The 14,714-nt window shown below is 35.9% G+C and overlaps 1 protein-coding gene across 2 annotated transcripts in view; it reads left to right on the top strand.

The window, feature by feature from the left end:
• Positions 1 to 1,533: 1,533 nt before the first annotated feature.
• The window catches only part of LOC121317574 (laminin subunit alpha-4-like), a 41,906-nt gene continuing 28,725 nt past the window's right edge, over positions 1,534 to 14,714 (top strand). The window contains exons 1-8 of one of the 2 annotated variants that reach the window (XM_041253658.1): positions 1,534 to 2,009; positions 9,265 to 9,366; positions 10,368 to 10,495; positions 10,915 to 10,995; positions 11,595 to 11,809; positions 12,342 to 12,442; positions 13,019 to 13,199; positions 13,728 to 13,820. In XM_041253658.1, coding sequence (XP_041109592.1) covers positions 1,902 to 2,009; positions 9,265 to 9,366; positions 10,368 to 10,495; positions 10,915 to 10,995; positions 11,595 to 11,809; positions 12,342 to 12,442; positions 13,019 to 13,199; positions 13,728 to 13,820 — 1,009 coding nt within the window. In that variant the 5' untranslated portion in view covers positions 1,534 to 1,901. The remainder of the gene's footprint in view (positions 2,010 to 9,264; positions 9,367 to 10,367; positions 10,496 to 10,914; positions 10,996 to 11,594; positions 11,810 to 12,341; positions 12,443 to 13,018; positions 13,200 to 13,727; positions 13,821 to 14,714) is intronic. The other variant, XM_041253659.1, reaches the window with a different exon arrangement.

The raw sequence follows: 14,714 nt of genomic DNA, 5'->3' as shown, positions 1-14,714 counted from the left end.
GTTTTCATCCTTTTGGAGCTCAAAATATGTTTTTGTTAGTTGTCAGGCACCCATTCAAGTCATGCCAGATTAAGCTGACGATCGAACCAGACTTTACACACCAATCCGACCGCGGTGTCAGGGGACAGTGCCTCAGTTTCCCGCAGATGCTTAAAATCCAGTCTGGTAATTCGGGGGGTCGTGTCTGGCCTCGTCGTTACCTGCTTTTCTAAGAGATTTCCTGACTGACAGGAATACAGTGTTACTGGTTTCAAACTCGCTGAGATGTTAAAAAATTCTACTGTTAAAATATGTATTTAGTCCTGTTCAGCGTTATAAACCTGGAGACTGAATACTGGTCCTCAGTTGAACTTCTTGCACTGGCATGAAATTGCCTTATGTTGTTGAGATTATTTGGATTTATTTCCACAGAATGAATGTCCATATTTTTTTTTCTTTAACTGCATTAAACAGCCCATTCTGTAGTTTTTTTTTTTTATGTTTGTGATTTTTTGCTTCTTTGTTTTCTTCTATTTCATTTAGCTTTATCCTCATCTACTGTTATGTGTCTACTCTTGCTGGTGCATTTATTTATTTATTTATTTATTTAGAAGGACTGCTTGGTGTTTTACTGGTTATGTGGAGTTTCATCCCCAAATATATTAAAGGAAATAGGTGAAATGACACTCATTTTTGGCAGTGGTTTTGTAACTAATAACAAATAAAATGCCAGTTTGAATGCAGTGGTGCGTAGTGATTTATTCAGTATGAAGTGGCTCATTAGTATGCAAGCCGTGCTATACGCTATATATATGCACGGTCATGTGATGCTGTTTAACCAAACAGAGGTGCTTATTTTTCCAAGCCGTGTTATGACTAATGTGGATGATAAAACTGTATTTAAATGTTAAACTACTTAAATATTTAAATGTTAAATTGCAAACAATTTGTGAAGGGGGAAGTCAAGTTTTATATTCTCTAGTTATGTTTTTTTTAAAGATATTTGCTAGATGAAATGGTAGCCGTAACAGTCCAGAAATGATAGAGAAAGAGAAGGAGATGTGATACCTTTTATTGGACTAACTTAACAATAATTAAAAACAAGCTTTCAAGGTCTTTTCTTCACCTTCTCTTTGTCTTTTTATAGATCTAAATGACAAAAACAGACTACTGGTTTAATACACAGCCTTAGGTTTAAAATAAGAAAGAAGTACCTGACCACTTCTAATAAACGTCAGTGAACTGAAACAACACTGTTGGACTACATGAAAAAAATAAAAAAGACTGGGACTTTATTCTAACAACATACCCTTTGTACTCACTTGACTGTGACCCTTTTGACATATTTAGTGCTTTAGGCCTCTAACACGGTTTTAATAAATTTGGCACCTTCTTTGAAATGATGGTTCTTAAGAAAACAAGGGGGGGGAGGTTGGCTGGACAGTTAGCTCTCTGCTAAGTTGAAGCCGGGCCTTGGTTCTTGGATAGCAGGCTGAAAGTGGGAGGGACGTGCTTTCCTCTGAAGGTGAAGGGGTGTTGTGAACATGGGAAAGAAGTTAGACACTTAATATAGACTGTATCCTGAGGAAGAGATGATAAGGTAGGTAGCAAGGGATACATGCAGAGCCTTTCTACTATTCCATCCCTCTGACATTCTCAGTCTCTTGCCCCCTCCGTCTCAAAGGACTGCCCATCTGTATGCTATTTTATAGGAGGCTCCAGAGGAAAAACAAGTCTGCCGTCAGGGAAGGAAGTGTTTGAATTTTTTTAATGAGGATTTCAGATTGGCGTAAGCAACACCACATCTGGAAACCAAAGACAGGAAAAGTCTAAACCACTGAAGCATCCAACCTGGTAGGATACGAACAAAGAAGGATTACAATAACCAAAGATAGAAAAGAAGCTTGGATGAAGACAAGGAAATGGCTTTGATTTGTTTCTCCTTAATGTGCTTCTTATCCATATTCTTGAGACTCTTTTCTCCAGCAATTGCCGCAGGGGAAAGGGGACAGCAAGCTACAGTAGTCAATGTAAGTTCTTCATTTCTAACACTTTTTACAAATAGAAAATATTATAGTGTTAATGAAAGAAATGTACTACAGTCTTATTCCTTACTTCTGCGTACTTAAATAAAGTTTAGTTTATGTGCAAAAAGGTTGTTTTGTAGATATGATTCAAAGATATTCTATGCTAAAATAACCAAGAACCATGTAAGGTTATTAATCTATGATTCAATAAAAGTTATGATAATTTTTTTTCATAAATTTCAGTACAACTTGATACCCAAACAAGTTTGAGAAACAGGTTTATGTTTTTTGTGGGGTTGGGCTGCAAATGTTCTGTGAGTTCTGGCTTAGGGATTTCATCAAAGTCATAATGAAAACAATCTGTAATAAAATTAATTGCACAGAGAGTAAGTGTTGTGAACTAACATCACAGAGAGCATGTGCAGCATAGAAAATTGTGAATCATGGTGCATTTAGTTAATATCCTAACACTAAGTAAAACAAAATACCTAGCAATCAATGTATAACTTTAATGGCTTTTGTACAGATTGTTAGTTAAGGACATATGCTATTAGGAGTTTTAGACAGACTAAATGATGATGTGAGACATGTGATAGGGACAATAACTGACTTCATATGAAAAATGTGTCAACAAAAGGTTAGCTTCCCCACCACCCAATACAGTGATAAGACAAACTCCTGGACATGTGTCCGAGTATGTGATCAGGATTTTCAATGTCCATTAGTGTTGTTATGCACATCATTTGGGTGCATTCTGCAATACTGTATGACCCAGGTTATCTTCCTGTTCTATTGTGTTATTTATTCAGAATTCCAGATAAGGAGGACATGCCCCAAATACTTCAATATAGTTGCAACATTTTAAAACATGTATATCACAATAAGGATTGATGGCTCTCGAACCATATTTGGAAAACAACAGGCCTGTTGTCCGTCCAAAGAAGGAATGTAATTAAGAACATAAGAACATAAGAAAGTTTACAAACGAGAGGAGGCCATTCGGCCCATCTTGCTTGTTTGGTTGTTAGTAGTTTATCGATCCCAGAATCTTATCAAGCAGCTTCTTGAAGGATCCCAGGGTGTCAGCTTCAACAATATTACTGGGGAGTTGATTCCAGACCCTCACGATTCTCTGTGTAAAAAAGTGCCTCTTATTTTTTGTTCTGAATGCCACTTTGTCTACTCTCCATTTGTGATCCCTGGTCCTTGTTTTTTTTTTCAGGACGAAAAAGTCCCTTGGGTCAACATTGTCAATACCTTTTAGAATTTTGAATGCTTGAATTAGGTCACCACATAGTCTTCTTTGTTCAAGACTGAACAGATTCAATTCGTTTAGCCTGTCTGCACATGACATGCCTTTTAAACCTGGAATAATTCTGGTCGCTCTTCTTTGCACTCTAGAGCAGCAATATCTTTTTTATAGCGAGGTGACCAGAACTGAACACAATATTCAAGATGAGGTTTTACTAATGCATTGTACAGTTTTAACATTACTTCCCTTGATTTAAATTCAACACTTTTCACAATGTAGCCAAGCATCTTGTTGGCCTTTTTTTATAGCTTCCCCACATTGTCTAGATGAAGACATTTCTGAGTCAACAAAAACTCCTAGGACTTTTTCATAAATACCTTCTCCAATTTCAGTACCTCCCATATGATATTTATAATGTACATTTTTATTTCCTGCGTGCAGTACCTTACACTTTTCTCTATTAAATGTCATTTGCCATGTGTCTGCCCAGTTCTGAATCTTGTCTAAATCATTTTGAATGACCTTTGCTGCTGCAACAGTGTTTGCCACTCCTCCTACTTTTGTGTCGTCTGCAAATTTAACAAGTTTGCTTACTATACCAGAATCTAAATCATTAATGTAGATTAGGAATAGCAGAGGACCTAATACTGATCCCTGTGGTACTCCACTGGTTACCTCACTCCATTCTGAGGTTTCTCCTCTAATCAATACTTTCTGTTTTCTACATGTTAACCACTCCCTAATCCATGTACATGTGTTTCCTTGAATTCCAACTGCGTTCAGTTTGAGAATTAATCTTTTGTGTGGGACTTTGTCAAAAGCTTTCTGGAAATCTAAACAAACCATGTCATATGCTTTGCAATTATCCATTACCGAAGTTACATCCTCAAAAAAATCAAGCAAGTTAGTTAGACACGATCTCCCTTTCCTAAAACCATGTTGACTGTCTCCCAGGACCCTGTTACCATATAGGTACTTTTCCATTTTGGATCTTATTATAGTTTCCATAAGTTTGCATATAATAGAAGTCAGGCTTACTGGTCTGTAGTTGCTGGATGTGCAGTTTCCACAGTTATTCTGCAGTAACTTATCAACCAATACAATTCAATTGCTAGTAGTCACATTGGAATGTATTCGTGTACAGTATTAAGAAGTACCAGAAATAAATGCAATGAAATAACAAGACAGACATTTCAATATGAAGTATATATTGCTCTATCAAGATGAATGGGGTGGATTCTCAAACCTATTTAAACAACATCATTTTTTTTCTAAAAGTAGAAACAACAATTACAATTCTAAAGCAAATATGAAACAATTGCAAACTATTTAAAACTGCTACCTTAAACACCTGAGTTGTTAAGTTTTAGTTGAATATCTTCATTGCTGGGTTCGTTAAAAAAAACACTAATTACTAATGACAGTTTGGAGTAAATAGCTCTAAGAATCTAGAACTAAACATCTTTTGTAGTTATTATCCTGGTAGGAAATATATTTACCCCGTTTTAAAACACAACCAGGTGATTTGAGGAAACTAGATTCAGGTTTGGTTCTTATACTACAAACCCAGAAATAAGCATTTTTATGAGGTAGTTTTTTACTGGCTAAACTTACACAAATTCAATGTCATATAAAATGGTAAGAAACGTATTATCTGAATTTTGTTTTTGAGCACATTTCTATCTGAAGAGTAGCCTGTCAAGTAGTGTGCAACGCTCGTCTTCCAAATTTGTCATTGTAGTCAGGCATCCCATGATGCAGTGTGCGGGGTTGACGGTTTGTGCCCAGCTTTCACCCTGTTACATTTGCACCACTTTATTTACATTGATATTGAAAACAAAATACTAAAATCTACACTTAAAATCAAGAAACAGGTTTTGGTTTCGTTTAGTTTGTGAAGAGATTCTTCTTTGGTGTCGTGTGATGGCTGACTGCAATAACAAAAGCATCTCTGTATGCCAAACTAAACACATAATCTTCAGCCAGCTGTGACCAATAAGGGCTTCAAAAGTTGGCAGCTGCCTCGTTCCCACTGTAAATGGAAAAAATGACTGAGCCTTTCATGAACCCATGACCTACAGAATATATTTCTTTTGGTCACTGCACCTTGAAGTCAGAGCTTGTTATTGTGTGTAACACTCACTGTTTTTTTTTTTTTTTTTTTAAGAATACAGGGGGGGGGGGGGGGGGAGGCTTGATTCTCCAGCTATTTGCAAACTACAAGATGTTTCTTACCGAAATATATAAAAAAACACTGTCCGTAATCTTTTTCCTTTTGACTGTCTCAAAGGGATTTCTAAAGACAGATGTATTATCCTTCTTTACAAGTTTCCTCTAATACATGTTTGCGAGAACTAGAAAAACTAATATTTTGTATTCAAGGACTCAGTGGCATTTGTCATTCTTTACACAGTATGTGCTGCACTTATATAGTTTCCTCTGTTATTTAATAATGTAGTCTACATTAAAGCAATGGCATTAGGAATTAGTCTCGAACCAGAAGAAATTGTTAGGCCTGGTAGTGTTTAGGATGAGCTGCTCATAGAGGATTCTGGGGAATGTGAGCAGCAGCAGCAGCAGCAGGAGCCGGCTATAAAAGCTTTACTGTTCACAAGATGTTTCCCATTACTTTACAGAAGAAGCATATCTTTGTGTTTCAGCCTGTGGGAAACAAATCAAGGAAAAATATGTTGTGGAACTAGGCACATATTTTAGGAATGTGCAAATCCGTCCTGCCCCGCAAGTCAAGAAATACGTGGCCAATTGATTCTGAGAGACTAAAGGCCAAGTCATTAGATTCTAACAGCTGTCTATGAATAAAGTCATATAACAACACGGTATTACTGAAATCTTTATTGAAATAGAATATATTTCCTGCTTTTTGACTTACAAATTAAGAATATTCCTTAACAATGCATAGTTAATTAGTTGTTTGTATGCTGTTTTGGAAAAGTCCCATCATATCAATTAGTTATAAATAATCAAAGCTCTTAATCGAAAAGCATCTGGTTTCACAGACTCTGATTAAATTTTACACACCCACGGTGTTCAGTAATTGCAACCATAATTTAATTTTTCAAATGGATTTCAGATCTTCATGGTTGTTTAAATGTTTTTTTAGGGTTTGCTTTGAGTTACACTGTGGGACAGCTAGTTATACAACTAATGCATTTTTCAAAATGCCAGACATCATTTAACATTATGTCAGTCCCTGCTGTGTATACTGCATTAGAGTCCATTGAACATTATATGCCCATCAAAAGTCCTGCATGGATCTATGAAATACTGTAAAAGGACAAGATATTTTTTAAATGGAGAACCGAAGAACATAAGAAAGTTTATAAATGAGAGGAGGCCATTTAGCCCATCTAAGGAAATAAAAAATGGTAGTTACGCACTAAAAGAAATTTGGCAGATGAGCCAAAATCTCCCCTTGTTGTCAGATATCATGTTGGTACGCTTTAAATAAACAGATAGCAAAATTGTTTTAAACTGTATAGTAAACCTCCTTGAGTTTCCACTCAAAACATCAATCTACATAACTTCCTGAGTGTTATCTAAAAATCCATATGAGGTGTATGACATCAATCTGGGTTTACAAAGGGATCTGGCAAAGTGGAACAATAACAATTAATTGTTAAATTCATTTTAGTGTGAAATCAAGGAAAAAACACAAAGCAGAGACTACCTTTAAGAGGATTAACCTTCAATTAAGACGAGCTACTGAGAGATCTGTGCTGGGACCTTTGCTCTGTCTCTTCAACACAATTGACCTAAACCATGGGATACAAATCAACCATTCAAATTCTTACATTTGAAAAACACACCAAGGTGCAGGTATAGCCCACAGATACACAGAGGCTCATCCAAATTCAATATTAAGTGAAATGTGTTGTATTCTACCAGAAAAATACAGGATGTAATTCCAAATGTATGGAATTAAAATAGACTCTATGAAAAACACTTTGTTGTTTGTAACGAATCCAGGCACCTGGAGAGGCAGTTTAAAAGGCTAACAAAATGCATGGCCACATAGTCGTGAGACAACACTTGAAAAATGATGTCCTCTTATTCCTAACTGCTCTTATGTTTTTGTGAACTTGAAGCTGAATGGGCTGATGAAATATTTATTAATCAGTTGCAGGCAAATCAAATGTCAGGCTTTGCATGCAAAATTATAATATGGAGGAGGCCTGTCCAAGTTGGAAAATAAAGACAGTTAGACTCATTGAAAAAATGTTTTTCTATTACAACATTTACTATATATATATATATATATATATATATATATATACACACACACACACACACACACATTCGCAAACAAAAGTATTTGTCAAAGTATGAAAGTATTTGGTGTGCCCACCCTTTGCTTCCTTTACGTCTTGCAGTCTTTTTGTATTTTGAAACCAGTTCCTGGCATCTTTCTGGAGATATTTTTGTCCATTCTTCAACACACACGGCTTTGAGTTCTGCAATCGACTTTGGTTTCGTTTTTGCAACAGCAGCCTTTAAGTCAATCCACAACATCTCGATGGGATTCAAGTCTGGGGACTAAGATGGCCAATCCATAACTGTAATCTTCCTTTTTTCAGAAAGTCCTTTGCAGAATGCTCAGGGTCATTATCCTGCTGGAATAAAAACTTCCGTCCAATAAGCCTTCTAGCACCGGGTAGCAAATGAGAGTGCAACATCTCTTGATATTTTGTAGCATTCATTGATCCTTCTGCAATACAAAGGTTGCCAGTGCCTGAGGAAGAAAAACAAGCATATACCATCACACAACTTCCACCTTGCTTAACACTGGGCATGATGAACTTTTCTTTAAATTATTCTCCTCTCTTCCTCCAAACCTATTGTTGCTTTCTTGGTGAGAAAAGTTAACCTGTTAAGGTAGCATTGAATTTTGCAGAAATCTTTCTTGGTCTAAGTTGCATTAGTTCCTGTTCTCCTGTGTTTGTCAAAATTAGCCCACACAGTGCTTTTCAGTCCATCAACAGTTTCCATCCATCAACAGTCCAAAGCACCTTTGACCATTGTTCCATAGTCTAATTTCTGTGTTCTTGTGCATATTTTAGCCTTTTAGTCTTGTTTCCCTTTCTTAACAGAGGTATTCTTACTGCAACACATCCTTTAAGTCCTGACTTCAAGAGTGGCCTTTGTACAGTTGATTTGATGGACAACAACACCTTTGACTGGGCAGTTCTGTTATCAATTATATATATATATATATATATATATATATATAATATAGTTATAATATATATATATATATATATATATATATATATATATATATATACAATAAGACACAATGTTTATACAGAGAGAATATGATTTATATTTACATGGCAAATAGTCAGGAATTCACAATTTTACACCAGGCTGATTATTTATTTCTTTTTTTGTATCAATGAGTTCATTAGAGCCAGACAAATAAAGCTATTTAAACACAATCAATCAGATGACATTTGAACCTTCATGATAAATGTCAGATATTGTCTTTTAAAGATTTGAACTTCAACAATATAATTAAGGAAACATTTCTGGAATGTTCTGCATTTTGTACTCCTCTTTGCCCCGTTGAAAAGGTCTTGCTGACATTTTTTTAACAGATTGGCGATGATCCATCTCACATGCTGGAGCCTAGCGAGGGTTTTTATTCCATGCAAAAGTCCATTTGATTACATATCAGTGATCATTCTGAATGTCACTGCAAGCCCTGATAGTTTCATTTCAAGCTTTCCTTGACTTCTGCTTTAATGGATCACAAGTACATTCTGTACACTGCTGTATTTACTGTTAAGATTCCAGTTAATCATTTAATGCATTATTAAGCCAACTAACCTTCCTGTGGGGAGCTGCTCAGAGCACCAGAAGACTACATCTTAACCCGGTATAGCTGAACAATACTTTTATTTTCTGTTTCATTGTTCTGAAATGTGCATATAGAGAAGTGTGTTCCCTGCAACACAGAATCTTATGGTGTTTTCCTTCTTTTTTTAGGTTTGTGGAAAAGGACATTTTCTTTCTGAACTGGAAACATGTTTACCATGCAGCTGTAATGGTCACTCCAACAGCTGTCAAGATGTGACAGGTATCTGCAATGTAAGTGTCTGGATATATTATTATTATTATTATTATTATTATTATTATTATTATTAATTAATAATAATACCCTTATAATTCTTACTGGTTAAGTTATTCTTACTGTACATTTCTTTTTATCACATGATACTGGACCTCCCCAGGATTAGGTCGTTGTCACAACATTTAAAAACTTGCTCCTACTACATAATGAATATATTTTATAAATGTGCAACATAATCTATAAAATATTTTAATAAATTAAGTAAACATTAACACTTTGTTCAGCTGTTTAAAACCAGCGATCTGACTGCTAGAATATCCAAACACATGTTTACAGTTTGATTGACAGATCTCGAAGTACTAGCATGTGCATTTGAATTTAAGCAATCGAAATATTTTTATCTGTTCACAGTTCCCTGTATCTAAAGTCAATCATTCTATTTCTATCACCCTTTTATCCATTGTCAGGTGCTGTATTGACAAAAATAAATAAACAAAAATACAAATAGAGAAAAAAGCATTATATTTTTTTAAACGTCAGAAATGTAGGGACAATGGAAAACACCATCCATAGGATTTTGTGTCCTACTTACTAGTGTTTTCTTGTCTTGTATTTTGTATTTACAATGTTCACTGTTAGTGGATTTTGCTCTATTTCATTTCAAATTGACTTATATATAAAACATTTCATTATGCTAGTGTTTGCATAACTTGAATAATATACAGTACATTGTTTAAGGCAAGACCTGAGTTTCTCACAGGAGACTTTCTGATGAGAAAGTGGTACATTGCCAGACCTGGCTTTTGCTTGTGGTGGTCCCAGGAGATACCATGGAAACAGCTAAAGCAAAGCACATACAAGCCAAAGGAACACAGAAAAGAACAATTAAAGGAGCAAAATGATGTTTCATACAAATATTGTAACAGTCAGTTTTTATTTTCTGTTAGAACAATAATGCACATTTTGCATGAAAACATCCCAGAGTATGCTCTATTAGTCCCTCTGCCTTGATCTGTAGAACTGTCAGAACAACACAACTGGAGACTATTGTGAAGAGTGTCTTGATGGATACATTCGTGATACAGCTGAGGAGGGTCAGCTGATCTGCAAGCCTTGCTCATGTCCATTTTTGATCAGCTCCAATAAGTACGTTCTAAGCCATTTGCCTTTTTATTTTGCTGTTTTTTAGTGTCTCAACCATTTTAAAAACTGACACCTCCAGTGAGAATCTACCTGTGAATGAAAATAAAGAACCAGTGGACACACATTTCAATACCGTTTTGCCTTTTTATAAAATTAAACATTAACCTAAACCTAACAGTCCTCAATATTTGATGTTCATGATTGTATGTTTGAAGTTATGGAGAATCTGTCTGACACTATTATACCCAGTGTTGCACATTATTTTACAAATCTTTTTAATTACATGTTGGGTGTAAAATTACCCACCTACTTTGTGCCCTTTTACAAAATACATACTAAACTGTAATATTTATTCTCTGTGTTAAACATCTGTAAATGTCTATTAATTCCTTGTATGTTTTTTTTTTCTCTCTCTCTGTCAGCTTTGCAGTTTCATGTGAAAAGAAAGGCAGTGCAGTTAGGTGTATGTGTAAGGAAGGTTATGCTGGGCCCATCTGTGAAAGGTCAGTACTTCTGTTGATACAAGGCCCAACACTGTAACTAGTTATCCAGCAGTGGTTTCACACGGACATGAAGTGGAAAGAACGTATAGTACCCAAAATAAAATGGAATAGAAAAGGTACGTATAGGACCAATGATAACAGACAAACTCTAAAAAGCAACAGCAATATTGCGGTACTGTACCTTCTGTGAAAAAAACAATTAAAGGTGAGAATCAGTCATGTGTCCTGTCAATGGCTTTTATAAGGACTTTTAAAAAGTTCAGTTTTTGCCCAGGGCAAAAACTATTACTGTATGCCTTCCAAAGGAAATACTACCCTGACAGACTTGAACCAGACGAAAGTGAAGAAAAGTCAGGTTTTATCAATTAGGGTTTACCAATTTTAATATTCCTCAGATGTATTATGGCTCATAAAATGCTAGCTGTTGTGTTGCACATCACCTTGAATCTCATTTCTTAAAGAGTATTCTACATTTTTATTTCTACTGTCCAGAGGTATGAGAACAAGAGGCAGAAACTTAAACGTATTTTTAATAACAATTGCTGAAGAAATATGTAGTGTATTCACTCAACTGCAACTTTTTGTTTATTACTGACTAGGTGTGCCCCGGGTTACTATGGCAACCCTTTATTGATCGGAGGCACCTGTAAGAAATGTAACTGCAATGGGAACTCTGATCCTAACCTGCTCTTCAGTGATTGTCACAATATGACTGGCCACTGTCAGAACTGCTGGCACAACACTACAGGAATCAACTGTGAGCGTTGTGCTCCTGGTTACTATGGGGATGCCATCAGCGCCAAGAGCTGCAGAGGTAAAAAAATAAAAAAATAAATTTAAAAACTCAAATAAACACTACGATGTTTCTTCATTTATGAGCTTATATTATATTCAACAGCCCAGGATCATGACATGTTAGGGTTACCACTTTTACATTGGACCCAAAGTGTAGAGAGATAGATAGTGGTTCCACTGTAGTATACCTTACATAAAGCTTTGCATAGTTATATGTAGTGGGGGAAGCACATGTACATGAAGTATGCTAGTATTTGAACAATATAAAAATATAAGCCTATACTGGTATAAAACATCATTGGATGCCAGAATTAGTGTGAGATGTATTGGATTTGGAGAGTTGACCATTAGCCATATGGGATCATCTAAAAAATCTAACCTTGTTTTTTTTTTTTTTTTTTTTAATAGTTTGTGATTTAAACAGTGCTATCGGAATTATAAGATGATTAGGAATGTTTGCCAATCGATTGATTCACTAGATTTCTAATATAAAATGATGCCAGTTCCGTTACAAGCCAATTCTAGTGTGTGTTTCTCTGCATTGTCTATAGAATGCAGTTGTGATAAGTGTGGTGCAGATTCCTGTGATGACAGGACTGGAAGGTGTTATTGCAAGCCAGGAGTCACAGGCCCTTACTGTGACCGCTGTGAGGTAAGAAATGGAATGTAAGACAGCTGTGCACCCCAGGCATCTTCAGTTTGCAGTGAATGTTAACAATTGTCTGAGAGACATTATTTAAAAAATATATCGAAATATAAAATTGTTTCAGACCAGTATTTAAGAGAATGGTATGTGGATGGAAGATACTATATATACATTTTATTATGTTTGTTTAAACAGAGTAACACTTCACATTGTGTATCTAATTACAGTGTATTGAACATAGTAAATACATGTGTATTATTACACATAATTACAATGCTGTTATACATAGTTATAATGTATCTGACATGGAAATATTTCTTCTGAGAAAAGGGTTAGGGTTAGGTTTAGAGTTAGGTTTAGAGTTAAATAGGGATAGGGTTAGGGTTTATCATGCACAAAAATGTACACATTAACATAATTGCATTGTAACTATGCATAATAACATTGCACTTATGTGTAAATACACATTTACTAAGTAACTACTAGGTAAATACATAGTAATTAGAGACACTTCATGTACCGTAAACACTAGTGTTACCGTAAACAGATAAACCTCATGATCACTTCCTCCGGTACGAGTAGGTCGGTCACTATGGATTCAGCAGTTGCCGTGGATGCAGGAGGTGCATGTGCGGCGTGGCCTCTGTGAATGATATCTGTAATCCTGTGACGCAAGCCTGTGTATGTCAGCCTGGTGCTGCTGGCATGCACTGTGAGCGCTGTATGAATGGCTACTGGAACTATAGGCCTTCTGGCTGCCAAAGTAAGTACACTGTAACTGGTGGTCATGCTATATCTATCACTATCACCATAGCATAGCTGAGTAGAGACAGCTTGATAACTATTTCACTGAGGTATACTATGTTCTTTTGTTTATTATATTCCCGATAGGACCTGTTTGTTAGGTCGTCAAGATTAAGTCTACACTAGATCATGATATTGGCAAATGCAACAGGTGGCATAGGAGGCTGTCAGTCCAATTTTAAAAGACCTGCTGGGAACTTTGTTAAGGCTGCTCCCTCTTGCAGAGAGCCATCCACAGCTTGGCTTTGTGTTTCTGATATTCAGTGTTTGAACCGTGCCTAAACATGAAGCCTATATACTTTCAGGAGACTTTTCAAGCAATTTTCACTGAGCAGCTGAAATCAAGATTATTTACATTGTATGCTGTGGCTTGAACTATTCACATGGTTAATATAATTTACAAATGTCTCAGAAAACAGTTGCTTCCAAAGATTCCCAAAAGTTTCTTTGTTTTCATGGGCTTAACTGTTAATATTTTGCTTTCTAGAATGTGCTTGCAGAGGAGGATCGTGCAACAGTAAAACAGGACAGTGTCTTTCAGTTCCTGTTGTACCACCAGCTGCAAATGCCTGTGATATAAGTAAGCTTGGTGAATGTGGAAATTAGATAACATTACATGCTGGTGCATTATTCTAATTTACAGATAGCACTTGAGGTATTTTAATGTTGCTGTTATTCTCTGTATAACACAGCATGGGCCAGTGGGTTCAAGTTATTTGTCAATTCACATTATCCAGGAAGTGTTTAGTTAGGCTCTGGGTAAATGTCAATTGAAAAATATTGCATTAACAATTCAGTGTCCTCTGTTGTCTGCTTAACTGTGTGTACCTGCTGCTGATATTGTGTAAAATCAAGCAAACCATTTTTGGGTAAATATGATTAATGCGTGGATGTCAGTGTCACTCTGCCTACCTCATTGTTTTTTTTTTGTTATTCAGTGTGCACAGGCCATCACAATGGTGTGCCTCTTTCCTGAGTAAATAGTAAATGGCATATCGTTAAAAAAAACGACATCACTGGACCGATGTGAAGGCATTTTAGGAATCTGAATGTTGTAAAAGACTGCATTAGAGAAAGACCAGTATTATACCTGGTATCACTGAGTATAATTATTGCGTTCTGGCTGTATCCACATTCTGGTATAGAACCTTCTTGTGAGAAATTGCTGTATATCCTCATACTGACTTGGTAGGTCAGAATCCCTGCTTGTTTTATATAGCCCCTGCAAACCACTAATGTGGTCATGGAACTCATAGATTCTCACAGGGCATATACAAGACTGAGTGCATTCATTTGGCATCTTAGAATATATCTATAGTTTTAGAATTCAGAAATCCCTTTGGTCACTGTAAACTCACCTAACCCTAACATTTCATGGCTTTAACCATTCATGTAAGCATGAACTTTGATGATGAGTGGAAATGTTTGTTAAATAATTGTATAATTTTCTATTGGTATTAGTACATGACATACA

This window comes from Polyodon spathula, chromosome 6, assembly GCF_017654505.1.
Source record: "Polyodon spathula isolate WHYD16114869_AA chromosome 6, ASM1765450v1, whole genome shotgun sequence".
Classification (NCBI taxonomy): domain Eukaryota; kingdom Metazoa; phylum Chordata; class Actinopteri; order Acipenseriformes; family Polyodontidae; genus Polyodon; species Polyodon spathula.
Note: the sequence above shows the minus strand (reverse complement) of the source record. Positions and strands in the feature narration are given on the sequence as shown.